Below are 14,029 nucleotides of genomic sequence, written 5' to 3' on the forward strand. Positions count from 1 at the left end.
TGCCCAACCCTTTCTTTTTAAAAAAGTGAATGAATGAAAGAATTCTTAGGCTACATTTGCAAGCTCAGTGTAATTTACCGCCAGGGTTGACAAACCAGTTCTGTGAGTAGTGGTTTGTCATTTGTTTAGTACTTTATACTGTTAGGAAGAACAAGGTGCCTTTCACTGATGAGATACAGTCAAGGTACTACATCCATCTCAAAGCACAAAGAATGCCTTGGAATTACAAAAATGTTTGATTTGGCTATAAAGGACTTTGTTTAGAATCCCACCCACAGACAAATCTCTACTTATAAAACGAACTAAAGATTGCATTGACCAATAGAAGTCTTGTGTGCAGATTCATTTTGGATGTTTGCTTTCAATTTGTTCCATTTTTTTTCAACCGAAAAGGACCACGCAGCTGCCGGTCGCGGCTACCTTCCATTTTATTCGGTATCATCCAGCATGTGGAGAGGCTGCTGCATGCTCACATGGGGTTTCCTTGTGAGGCCTGCCTGTTGGGCCAATCAGAATAGAAGAAAGCTATAACGTGTATTACGCAACCTGTGTCTATTTAATGGGGTGAGCGCCTCCATTGCTCAGTTGTGTTCTGGCTCTAGGAGATTGGTCGCTGTAATCACATTGCCTTGCCACTTGCTATATTATGTTCTTTATTTTTTATTAAGGGACTGGGAGTTGGAAAGTGAGTGGGTGCGTGGCGTTTGAGGACTTGTGAGTGAGCACATCGCTTTTCTTTTAGGGTTTATCTGAGGTTTAAGTCACCCTTTACCTTTAAAAGGTAAAGGTTGTCCCCTAACATTAAGTCTAGTCATGCCTGACTCTGGGGTGTGGTGCTCATCTCCATTTCTAAGCTGAAGAGCCGCCGTTGTCCATAGATACCTCCAAGACAATGTGGCCAGCATGACTGCATGGAGTGCCGTTACCTTCCTGCCGGAGCGGTACCTATTGATCTACTCACATTTGCATGTTTTTAAACTGCTAGGTTGGCAGAAGCTGGGGCTGACAGTGGATGCTCATGCAACTCCCCGGATTCGAACCTTTCGGTCAACAAGGTCAGCAGCTCAGCAGTTTAACCCAATGTGCCACCAGGGGCCCCTTTGCCTTTACTAAAGCCTTTAGCGTCTTCTCTTTTCTCTCCTCCCTTTCTTTTAGAAAGTACTTTTAAAAGATTATTATTATTTATTATTATAAGAATTCCAGCAAACAGCAAAGCCTTATTCTCAGAAAAACTACCTACCCACCTACCATCAATACCGATTTTTTTTTCTTTTGCAATCTCATCACAAGTTCTGTTGTTTTATTATATTTCTCTCTGTGCTCTCTGCCTTCTTTATTTTCATTTTAAAATAATAATTTGGTTGTTGCCTAAAAATAATAAAACTATTGGGCTTCTGTAGAAGCTCTGCCAAAACCAACAGAACCCATCGTCTCTCCCTAACTCCAATCTCCATCTGGACATAAAAGATTATAGTTTGTTATTATTATTTGTATTCATAAGAATCGTACCAGCAAAACACCATCAACCACAGTTATACCAGCCTTCCTCTACCAACTCTATCCTTTGAAATCTCTCTGCCTTTTTAATTTCATTTAATAATAAAAATTTGGCTCTTGCCTAAAAATAACAAAGCTATTGGGCTTCTGTGGAAGCTCTACCAAGCCAACAGAACCCATCATTTCTCTCCAACTGCCATCAGGACAGAAAACATTGTTATTGTTATTATTCTTTGAATTCATAAGAATTATACCAGCAAAACATCACCTTCCAAAGTCAAGAAATGCAAAAGCTTTGGAAGAAGTTGCTTGCTGATTTTTATTTATAAAGAAAGTGGAATAGTGGGCTGTATGATGTGGAAGTCTGAATCTTTGACATTTGGCAGGAAGGAATGGTGTCCTGCTGCTGCTCCTGGAGCTGTTACAGGGTGGAGCCAGCAGGGATACATTTTTAGAAATTTTTAAAGGCAATTTTTATTTCTAGAAAGAAAATAAATTCCTAAAAATCAGGGGATGACACAAATGTAGGCCAACAGTGATCGATGTATTTTCCAAGTTTGGCCATTTTCATCCCGACAGCCCTAAGAACTACAGAAAGGGGAGCCCAGGAAGTCCCACCCCCACCCCCATTGCTGGATCTTGTCACATTTTTTGGCTGTGTACTGAAATTGGCTTTTTGGGCAGTGTCTACTTTCAGGAGATCCACAAAAACAGATCAGTGGTCCCACCAAAATTTGGATAACAGAACAGATTGCTGTTCAGCTGAAATGCACAAGCCTAACGAATAGTGACCTATATGTTGTTGTTGTTCATTCATTCAATCGTTTCTGACTCTTTGTGACCTCATGGACCAGGCCACGCCAGAGCTCCCTGTTGACTGTCACCTCCCCCAGCTCCTTCAGAGTCAAAACAGTCAGTTCAAGGATGCCATCGATCCATCTTGCCCTTGGTCAGCACCTCTTCCTTTTTCCTTCCATTTCCCCCAGCATAATTGTCTTCTCTAAGTTTTCCTGTCTCCTCATGATGTGGCCAAAGTACTTCAACTTTGTCTCTAATATCTTTCCCTCCAATGAGCAGTCGGGCTTTATTTCCTGAAGTATGGACTGATTGGATCTTCTCGCAGTCCAAAGCACTCTCAGAACTTTCCTCCAGCACCACAGTTCAAAAGCATCTATCTTCCTTTGCTCAGCCTTCCCTGTGATCCAGCTCTCACATCCATAGGTGGCTATGGGGAATACTTATGGCTTTAACTATGCAAATCTTCATTGCTAGTGTGATGTCTCTACTCTTCACTCTTCACTCTTTCATCGAGATTGGACATTGCTCTCCTCCCAAGAAGTAAGCGTCTCCTGATTTCCTGGCTGCAGTCTGCATCTGCAATAATCTTTGCACCTAGAAATACAAAGTCTGTCACTGCCTCCACATTTTCTCCCTCTATTTCCCAGTTGTCAGCCATTCTTGTTGCCATAATCTTGTTGTGTTTTTTTTATGTTTAACTGCAACCCAGCTTTTGCGCTTTCTTCTTTCACCTTGATTAGAAGGCTCTTCATCTCCTCCTCACTTTCAGCCATCTAAGGGGTATCATCTGCATATCTAAGGTTGTTAATGTTTCTTCCAGCAATTTTCACCCCAGCCTTGCATTTGTCAAGCCCTGCACATCGCATGATGTGTTCCGCATGCAAGCTGAATAAGTTGGGTGAGAGTATACAACCCTGCCATACTCCTTTCCCAATCTTGAACCAGTCTGTTTTTCCATGGTCAGTTCTTACTGTTGCTACTCGGTCCTTATAGAGATTCCTCAGGAGAGAGACAAGATGATTTGGTATGCCCATACCATTAAGAACTTGCCACAATTTATTATGATCCACACAGTCAAAGGCTTTAGAATAGTCAATAAAACAGAAATAGATGTTTTTCTGAAATTCCGTGCCTTTCTCCATTATCCAATGGATATTGGCAATTTGGTCTCTTGTTCCTTTGCCTTTTCTAAACCTAGCTTGTACATCTGGCAATTCTTGCTCCATGTATTGCTGGAGTCTTCCTTGCAGGATCTTGAGCATTACCTTACTGGCATGAGAAATAAGGGCCACTGTATGAAAGTTTGAGCAGTCTTTAGCATTTCCGTTTTTTGGTATCGGGATATAAGTTGATTTTTTCCAGTCTGATAGCCATTCTTATGTTTTTCCATATTTGTTGGCATATGGCATGTATCACCTTGACAGCATCATCTTTCAAGATTTTAAACAATTCCACTGGGATCCCGTCGTCTCCTGCTGCCTTGTTGTTAGCAATGCTTCTTGAGGCCCATTCAACCTCACTCCTCAGGATGTCTGGTTCTAATTCAATCACCACACTGTCAAAACTATCCTCGATATTATTATCCTTCCTATACAGGTCTTCTGTATAGTCTCACCACCTTCTCTTGATCTCTTCAGCTAGGTCCCTGCCATCTTTGTTTCTTATCATGCCAATTTTTGCCTGAAATTTACCTCCAGTGCTTCTAATTTTATGGAAGAGGTCTCTTGTCCTTCCTTTCCTGTTGTCTTCTTCCACTTCCATGCATTGCTTGTTTAAAAACAGTTCCTTATCTCTTCTGTCAAACCTCTGGAATCGCGCATTTAATTGGGCATATCTCCTTCTATCACTGTTTACTTTGGCTTTTCTCCTTTCTTGGGCTACTTCCAGTGTCTCAGCAGACAACCATTTTGCCTTCTTGGTTTTCTTTTTCTTTGGGACATACTTTGTTGCCACCTCCTGAACAATGTCGTGGACTTCTGTCCATAGTTCTTCTGGGACTCTATTTACTAAATCTAATCCTTTAAATCTGTTCTTCACTTCCACTGCATATTCACTAGGAATGTTAGTGAGATCATATCTAACTGGTCTCTATATGATTGACATTTAAATGTGAGCAATTTCATAAATTAAAAAGTTATCGTAAATTTACAATTAAAACTATAAGCATTGCAATATGTGATTGTTCAGACTATTTCAGGACTACAATTCACAATTTTTCATTTTGCATGTTTCTAGATTAACCGTTTATTCTACTCCTGAAAAGCAGATGCAAACCTAAATGTTGTTCTTTTTAAATGTTGAATTTGTAAAATCATATAAAAAGGTCTTTTCAATAGAGAACACAATTTGGAACCAATGTTCCAAAATGGCAGAGGGAAGTCCTGCTTCATTCTCCAGTCCTAGCAGAACATCCTAGAATGATCATATGAAGTAGTGAAGCATATTATTAATCCCCAGGTTGAAATCCATGGAGACAAAAAGATAGTGTCAGCACTCTCTTCACTGGCTTCAATGATTTTGAGACCAAGTAAAATATAAAAATATCTCCCATTAAGGTTTTCTACAGTTCTCTAGTAACACATATGCCAGCCATTATCTTCTAGTCCAGAGTTTCTCAAATTATTCCTGGCTCTAAAATGGCAACACTGGGTACAGGGGATGTGGCACAAATGCCCCATTACACCCCTAGAAGGCATCTGGGAACATATGGGAAGAACTGTTTTTCCTTTTTTAACCTCCATAGGTCTGTGGGAGGCCAGAAAGCAGACCTAAGGGGCCATTTGCAGCCTGTGGATAGCACTCCGCTCTTCCCTGATTCAGAAAGAAGTATGATTTTGTACCTGGAGTTTGTGGATTCTTCCTGATCTACCTTTGCAAATAATAGCCAGATTAAAGCAATCTGTTGAGTTCCCTGCTTTGGGAATACCAAAATTGTCCTAAGGTTATGATTTAAAGTGAAAACTATTCAAACAAATACAGACAGGTACAAACTCACCATTTTCTGGCTGGTCCTTAATATCAGCTTCGCTTGGCTGGCTTGGACTTTCAGACTGACTTGAATCTAAAAAACATAAAGATGCCCCAAAATTATAGAACTCAACTGCAGATTGGTAACAAACGTTCAGACCTTCAGACTTCAAATGAAATATATTAAAAGTTACATTTTTTCAACTGATAACTAATATCTGGCCACTGTTTTTTTTAAAACAAGGAATTATAGGATTGAAGACTTAATAAAAGAAGCATATGATCATACAAGCCTAAGTAGTTCTAGGATTGATCTCTTACTTTTCAATCATTATTGTATTAAAAACCCTTTTTAAAACTTCAGGAGAAATTCTTCTGAAATCAAAATTACTAGTTGCATCAGATTTCTTAAACTGTGTCCCAACTAGAGATGTTGGCTCTGTAGTCCATTGGTGTGCTGCAAACATAATTGTTTCCAATATGGGTTGAACATCCCTTATTTCATCCCAGCCCGGGGCCAGAAGTATTTGGGATAGTAAATTCCACCCCCCCCCAAAAATCCCAGGATTCCTGCATTTGCATATACATACATAAGAGATGCAAGCTGGGTTTAAACAAGAAATGCATTGCACCTTATATACTTTGTCTGAAGGTCATTTTATATAAAAAAAAAATTAAAAAATTGGTATGAAACAAAGTTTGTGTATACCAAACCACCAGAAAGCAAAGCTGTCACTATTTCTGTCACCCCTCTGGAAAATTTTGGATTTTGGAATATTTTGGAATTTGGAATTACAAAAAAGGGACATCTGGATGGCCATCTGTAGGGGGTGCTGTAATGCTATTTTCCTGCTTCTTGGCAGTGGGTTGGACTGGATGGCCCATGAGGTCTCTTCCAACTCTATGATTCTATGACACTCAACTTGTATTGAATTTTGTCATTTTTTCAGTACTCTAGCAGTTTGCTACTAAGTTATTAATCTTTAATGTTTGTATTACTAGTTACACAAGTACAAAAGTCCAAACTAAATAAGATATTAGAGAACACTTATGAACATATTTCAGCCTTTACAAAGAATTATGGTAACTGAATGCCATAATTTTATCCATGTCCAGATTTTTTGCTGCTGACCCAAACAACCAGATTACATTATTGTAATATACAATGCAGATGAGAACTACAGCAGATGTCAAAGAGTAAATCTCCTCATCTCTACACTAGAGTTATGATCCATACTATGACTTCAGCACTTCTTCCGGAATAGGAACTCCAAAGTTTGAATGGGAGAAATGGAGATGATAGCTATCCTATAAAAAGAACAATGTTTCAGCCCTCCTTTCTGAAACTATTAACAGTAAATACAACTATGCAAACAAGTTCTAGAAATCACAAGACAGTACTGTCCATTCAAAATGAAATGAAAATCTAAGGCTGAAATGCTAAGTATACTTAGATGGAAGTAAGCAGCATAAATAGTAGTCCTTACTTTTAATAAAAGAAGCATATGATCATACAAGCCTAAGTAGTTCTTGGATACCACCCTCTTTACTCAAGTATATCCATCTCAGTCAACTCACGATATCACTCTAAAGTGAGTTTGAATCCATTAAAGTTTAAGCCACAGTGCCAAATACAGTAATTATTTTTTATTTCATTCTGCTATTACGCTAAATTTAACATTTTGTGGCATTTTTAAAGAAGTTCAAAAACAAGCTGATTCCTAACGTTTCAAAAGGCACTCTGCCCCACACAGAAATATACAACATATACCAGAATGAGAAAAAAGTTCACAACTGCTTTACTTTAAAGATACATAAAATGTAACACATTAGAATTTTTGAAACCGAAAGGGATCACTTTAATATTATATAACAATTCCAGCCCACCCATCCACATATAACTATATTGTTATCCAGTTTTCCTCTAACACTTCATTGTATTTACCAAGTTGAGATCTTGGAACAGAACAGAAAAACAACAGCTAAAATTAAAGTAGAAGACACTTTCAAGCTTTGCATCTTCACTCATATGAATTTAGAAAATATATGTGTTTTTTAATCTTCCAACACTAATCATGTTGAAGAACTTTCATTTCAGACTCTGAAGTTTTTTTTTCTTTCTCCTCTTTTTGAAACCTAGTAAGTTGAGGAACAAAAATGACGGAGACAAAACCTGACAAACTGAATCTAGCTGAAAGAACTTCTCTGAGGTCTTCTGAGAATTATCTAAACATTCCAGGAAACATCACCCTGTAATGAACTTAGACATAATGTTAACCAGACGATACCAAACAGGACTGTTGAGATTCAAGAGAAAAGTATCAGCCTTGCAGAACTCTAAAGTTAGGAGAAAATAAATGTACTGCTATTTTCCCATCCATGAGATCTTAATGGTGACCCTGAATCAAGCTATTTTAATATACTACTTTAATTTTTTTCTTTTAGACTAATGAAGGTTTTCATTATTAGCCTAACATATAAAGAAATGCCTACTGTAGATATTCAGCCAAAAACAGTGTTTACCTATCGGAGTAAAAATGCAGAAGAAAATCCTGCATAAATAACAACTGTACAAGTAATGAAAGTACACATAATACAGGGCTCTTAAGTTGTAATGTTACATTTAAGCAAATAAAACCAAAATTCAAGTACAGTTTAGGAATTCAATTCAACCAATCTACATCAGTGAGGAAGAAGAACCTAACCTAAGTATATACTGTACATTAATATATATTCATGTATATTCTCAGGAATCTAAGTTATATTAACGTAGATATATTAACTTATATCTGGATTACTGTCCAACTTTAACACATAGTTCTTTCCCTGATTTCTCTACAATAAATGTGATAAGAGTTAAACTTAAAATGTAAGTTATAAATTTATCACTTCATCAAATTTTAGTATCATATTACTACATGGAAATCTATCATGAAATTAATGTGGGCCACAAAGGTATCTGGATGACCAGACAAGAGGTGCTCATTGTTTATGTATAATATTTACTAAGAGGAACTGGCAGCTTATGGACCAAGTGAGAGGGGCATCTGCTACAACACTACAGAGTGACTTGCCAGCATCAAGTCCATGGTGAGTGTCTTGAAGCAGAATTCGTCTGGTGACTATATGCACAAAACTAGGTTTCCTACCTATACCATACCTCTTTGCATAAACAATTGTGGGTCTGAAGAAATGTTATATGGCTTCTAATGTTATATGGCACCAGGTATCATATATTTTACAGTTGTACAGAAAACCTTCCGATTTTATATTCAAACCTGGATGCAATGAAATGCAGAGAATGGATTTAGTAGTTGTGCCTCTTGGAGATGTCATTCAAATGTCAACCTAGATAAGTTCCTTACTCCTAGAGTGTCTGTGTTCTGTAAAGTTAACTAGTGATTTCAACACACATTAGTTTAACTGAAACTGTTCTGCCCCCATGCTATCTTAAATACTTGGAAGGTGCAGGGAACAGATCGGAGACTATATAGTTGAATCAAACAAGAATTTATTAACTGACAAGAATTTTAGATTTTCTCTCCTCCTGAGTCTCACTACAAACTCTTTATGAGGAGAGGTAAAGTATTTGAGAGATAGACACAGTTTTGGCTGAACTGAGGCTCTTGAATCTATATTTCTTTCTATTGTCTATTTCTTGTATGGCGTTCAGCTATCTCTAAGATAGTCTCAATATTTAACTCCAACTGGACTTGAATACATCTCTGACTGGATGTGCTATTTTGTGGACCTGAGGCTCTTGAATCTTTATTTCTTTTTATTGTCTCTTTCTTGTATGGTGCTCAACTATCTCTAAGATGGAACTAGGTTGACATTTGAATGACATCTCCAAGAGGCACAACTACTAAATCTATTCTCTGCATTTCAGCAGTGGAACTCTCTGCCCCGGAGTGTGGTGGAGGCTCCTTCTTTGGAAGCTTTTAAACAGAGGCTGGATGGCCATCTGTCAGGGGTGATTTGAATGAAATATTCCTGCTTCTTGGCAGGGGGTTGGACTGGATGGCCCATGAGGTCTCTTCCAACTCTTTGATTCTATGATTTTAAAATTGATCTCCATATTTAACTCTGACTGGACTTGAATACAGCTCCAACTGGACGAGCTATTTTGTAGACTTTCTGGCCTTCCTCTCTCTTCACCTTCCAATCACCAAAAAGGCTGACTCCTCCAGGAACCAGAAGTGCCTTCCCTGAGGTTCTACCCTTGAGGGGATTCTTAAAGTGGCAGGGTGATAGAGCCTTCAAAGGGAAAGAGTCTATCTAGACTCCCTCCCCCCCCCCCAAAAAAAACCCTATACACAAAATATTAAATTCCTCTAACTAATAGGGTAAACAAAGTGGTAAACGTCGAAGGCTTTCATGGCTGGAATCACTAGGTTCTTGTGGGTTTTTTCGGGCTACAGAGCCATGTTCTAGAGGCATTTCTCCTGACGTTTCGCCTGCATCTATGGCAAGCATCCTCAGAGGTAGTGAGGTCTATTGGAATTAGGACAATGGGTTTATATATCTGTGGAATGGCTGCCCCGCCCCACCCCTTCCACAGATATATAAACCCATTGTCCTAATTCCAACAGACCTCACTACCTCTGAGGATGCTTGCCATAGATGCAGGCGAAACGTCAGGAGAAATGCCTCTAGAACATGGCTCTATAGCCTGAAAAAACCCACAAGAACGTAAAGTGCTAAACAATGAGAGTTCTTGAGGAGCCACAACAGAAATCCTGATTCGTAGTGGTTTGGTCCTGATCTCTCTCATTCATTTCATTGATTTAGATTCCATCTATTGGGACATCATCAGAAAAGACAACAACTCTTTTAATATCCCTATGGAGGAGCGTCTGTCATCTTCCTTTAAAGATTTCAGAACCTGTTGTGATTCCAAACTGCAAGTGTTGAAAACTTTTTTAAAAACCCATAGGGTGTGATAAATGTCATCAGAATAGCACAATGATTTTCAGTTTGGCTTCTTGCTGTGAAGAGGTTCATTAATATTGGGGAAAATTTTCCTTAGCTTCATCAACTGTTATAAAATCTACATTCTGTTTCTGTTGATTAATGGCTACACCAAAGGTTATTCACATTCACACAGGTAAAACAATATGTAAAAGGCAACAATATAAAACTGTATAAAAGGAAAATGGTGTAAAATATTATAAAATTACTGCATAAAACAAATGGCATAAAGATATTGTGATCAAATTCAATATAATTAAAATACAATAAAACAACGAGGATAAAATTCTTTAGTTAAATTTGTCCCCATAATAGTTAACTGTGATACTGACAATAAGATTCACCCGAATTTTCTTTGCTGCCAGGGCAAAAAGAGAAGCCTTGTGAAAGTTACCAGAGAATTGGTGACACACAGGAGGTAGGGTTTTTCCCGTGACACATTATAATGACATATGGTACATTATATATGCAATCCTTGTAAAACTTCAAGGACCTTATTGGTTGCAATTTTTCCTAAAAACTCATTTGTTTAAAATACCAAGACCCATATTTATCTCTAAGGCAATTTTTTTATCAGTGCCATGTCTGTTTGCACATAGCTCTAACAATTGATGAATTCTCCAGGTTTCTGAGTTCTTTGAGAGAAGCAGGCCTTCTCAAAAACCTTTTTTTTTTACACAAAAATAAGTGTGAAAACATGATCCGCAGTGAAACCCTAGCTCAGGAGCAGAGAGGCTGGAATTTGTTGCCCTCTGTGGCAATCCTGATGAGAACTGGATGGATCGATGCCTATGATTCACGGGGGGCAACATTTCCTACCGAAATTCCCATATTCAGACTCGAGTTTGTTTAAAACACCAAATCAAATAAATCCCTAGTTTTTTGAAAATAATTTGCAATAAAGTAGTTTTTCCAACATGCACAAAAATATAATTGGTTGGTTGTTCTACCAAGATGTGCCTAAAATATCTTCAAGGAACTTTTCTCATGGCAGATTATATGTCTATCCCATAAAAACAATGGTCCAAATCAAACACTGTTCTAGCACCTAAATCTTAGGGTGCATCTACACTACAGAATTAAAATTTGACACCTTTTTAACTACCATGGCACAATGCTATGGAATTCTAGGAGTTGTAGTTTGGTGAGGCATTATTTGACAAAGAAGACAAAAGACTGTGTACAACTACACCTCTTATGATTCCACAGTATTGTGCAATGGCAATTAAAATGTGTCAAACTACATTAATTCTACAGTGTAGGTGCCCTCTACTCTGTGCACACGTAAAGTACTATATGTGACCTGGAAACTGAAAGGATGGGTGTAGAATCTAAAAGGAGTGTTCAGTGAGAAAAGCAGTTCTGCCCACAGAACTATCATGCTGGAGAGTTGCCCACAGTTCTAAAGAAAAGGGGTGTCCAAATGTTTCCAAACATTTTAATTCCTTGATCCAATTCAGGCAGTGAAAAACTCAGATCTGAATTATATGAGCCCCTCACAATATGCACATTGATACAAATGAAATAATTTTCATTTATATTTAAATTTATTTATCACCCAATACAGATTTGGGTAAGCAATTAATCTGATTTTCTCTTTCCTGTATAAACAATTATACACAAAGAAAAATACAAGCAAGGAAACTTATAATCTACCATCGACAAATACATTAACAGTACGAATTCTAGGCTGGAATCTGTCTCTAGTCAGATCTTGCTGCAAAAAGGGTGGGAAAAAGGATAAATAATTGTAAAATTGACACAAAAGGGTATAGACACAATATAATAATTTATAAATCTCATTAATTTTATTTGAAACAAGTTAAGCATCGACATAATTCTGCCATTAAAACCAATGGGATTTAAAGTGGATTGTGCCCAATGTATTGAAAGTGAGACCTTAATTTACTACAGATGGAGCTAGAGGCATTACATTGAAGAAAACTCTATTAGAGATAGAAATATATTTTAATCCAGGTATCTAGTATTAGGAAACTTTTGCTAGTAAGTTTCTTTAAAAACTTAAATGTCAAAGAGTTGGTTTTGTTTTTGGTGCATAAAAAGGAGTTAGAAATCTTCAGATGTGATTCTTAGGATACAAATTATCTAAATTATCTAAGGTTCTATAGCAATATTCTTAAGAGATTGCACTGTGGAATAACTATCAGAGCTACTAGAAATATGTAATTGTTGAAATAATTCCCTAACTTGATTAATATACTGTTTCTGATGAGAGAGAAAGTGTGACAGATGATCCAAACATTCCTCTTTGTACAGAGTATCTGATTTCATGCTCAGGTTTTCAGAGACTTTTTAGCTCTTAGACAGGATTTCTTGACTTTCACAGGCATAGTAATACTATATCAAAATCCTTACTCTGATCCTGAAACTTTATCAGTCTCTAAAAACCACAGAAAGCTGCGATTTTTTTCACTAAGATGAAAACCTTTTGACCCCATTTTAAAAAAAATCCCAGGAATTCTACTCTCTCATTTTTCAAAGATGTTTGGGGGATATGTGGGCAGAAACTCATAAATCTGCTAAAACAACTGCAGTTTGAAAAAAGAAACCTGTGCAATGAAAATTATAAATAAAGAGTAACAGCAGACACTAATTGGAAGATTAATACAGAAGCACTGCAGCAGTTATTTCAGTCATAGAAAAAAATGGTCATCAAATGTAGTATAAATGTATAAATGTATAGGAAGAAGGGCAAAATTAATACTTCATATGAAATTAATTTATCTGCAGCTTTGAGCCAGGATTGGCTCTTTCACTTGTGGAAGTTATGATGAAGTGTTTTAGTGTAGTGGGTGTAATCGTAAACACATTCTAATATATATATATAGAGAGAGAGAGAGAGAGAGAGAGCTACCTCAAGACCACTAAGTGAGTTTCATAGGTCAACTGAGATTTCAACTTGAATCTCCTCTAACCCAGAGCTTTCCAAACATTTCATTTTGGTGACTCATTTCTTAGACACATGCCATTTTGTGACACAGTAATTCAGTTTTACAAGCAAACCAGAGGTTAAACCAACCTCTTACAAGAGATATGGACACATACTTAAATTGTAATAATGGAATTCATGGGGACATAACATATTGCATGGGAACTTTTCATTTATATTTTTAAAATATATGATTTGTTCCTTATTTCACCCAGACTCATTATGTTCACATGACATATCTATACACTGCAGCCGACATGCTAATGTGTCATGACACACAGTTTGGAAAGCTCTAACCACTGTGCTATACTAGCCACTGGAGAGATAATGGAAACTTTTTTGATGGATAAGTAGAAGACTATCTTTGGTTAACTCTACACTGATAATTTCCAGAGTAAACTACTGCAAAGCATTGCTACAAAGGACTTCCTCTGAAGACGATGTGAATGTTTTGGAAAGTATAACAGTTAGTAGGAATGTATCTCACTGTTTGTCACTTAGGTCAATTATTTTTCAGCAAATGAGATACCAATGTATTCAATCATTTTCTTTCAAAATCTTTAGCTTTTCTGCCATAATATTTCTAAGGCCTGAGTCTGATTGTTAATTCTAATTAGTGTAGCACTACTGAATTAACTGTTGAAGGGCGGCAAATACACCTGAAGCTGTACAGCACAAGGAAAACATATATATCCCATTGATTCCATGGGTCTAGCCTAGTTGGAGTAGGACTCATGCTGGAGCCCTTTTCCTTTTAGCAATTATATCCTAACAGCTCCTGAGAAAAAGGTTCTACATTGTGATAAAATAACAGCAACCCAGCCTCATTTTTCTGAGAGGACTCTT

General features: G+C 37.3%; 1 protein-coding gene across 5 annotated transcripts in view; it reads right to left on the reverse strand.

Annotated features, from left to right (window-relative positions):
- The window catches only part of NFIA (nuclear factor I A), a 526,896-nt gene that overhangs the window by 139,286 nt on the left and 373,581 nt on the right, over positions 1-14,029 (reverse strand). For all 5 annotated transcript variants that reach the window (XM_060773622.2, XM_060773618.2, XM_060773623.2 and 2 more), the window contains exon 3: positions 5,291-5,356. In XM_060773622.2, the coding sequence (XP_060629605.1) occupies positions 5,291-5,356 (66 nt within the window). The remainder of the gene's footprint in view (positions 1-5,290; positions 5,357-14,029) is intronic.

The sequence above is a fragment of the Anolis sagrei genome, chromosome 4, assembly GCF_037176765.1.
Source record: "Anolis sagrei isolate rAnoSag1 chromosome 4, rAnoSag1.mat, whole genome shotgun sequence".
NCBI lineage: Eukaryota > Metazoa > Chordata > Lepidosauria > Squamata > Dactyloidae > Anolis > Anolis sagrei.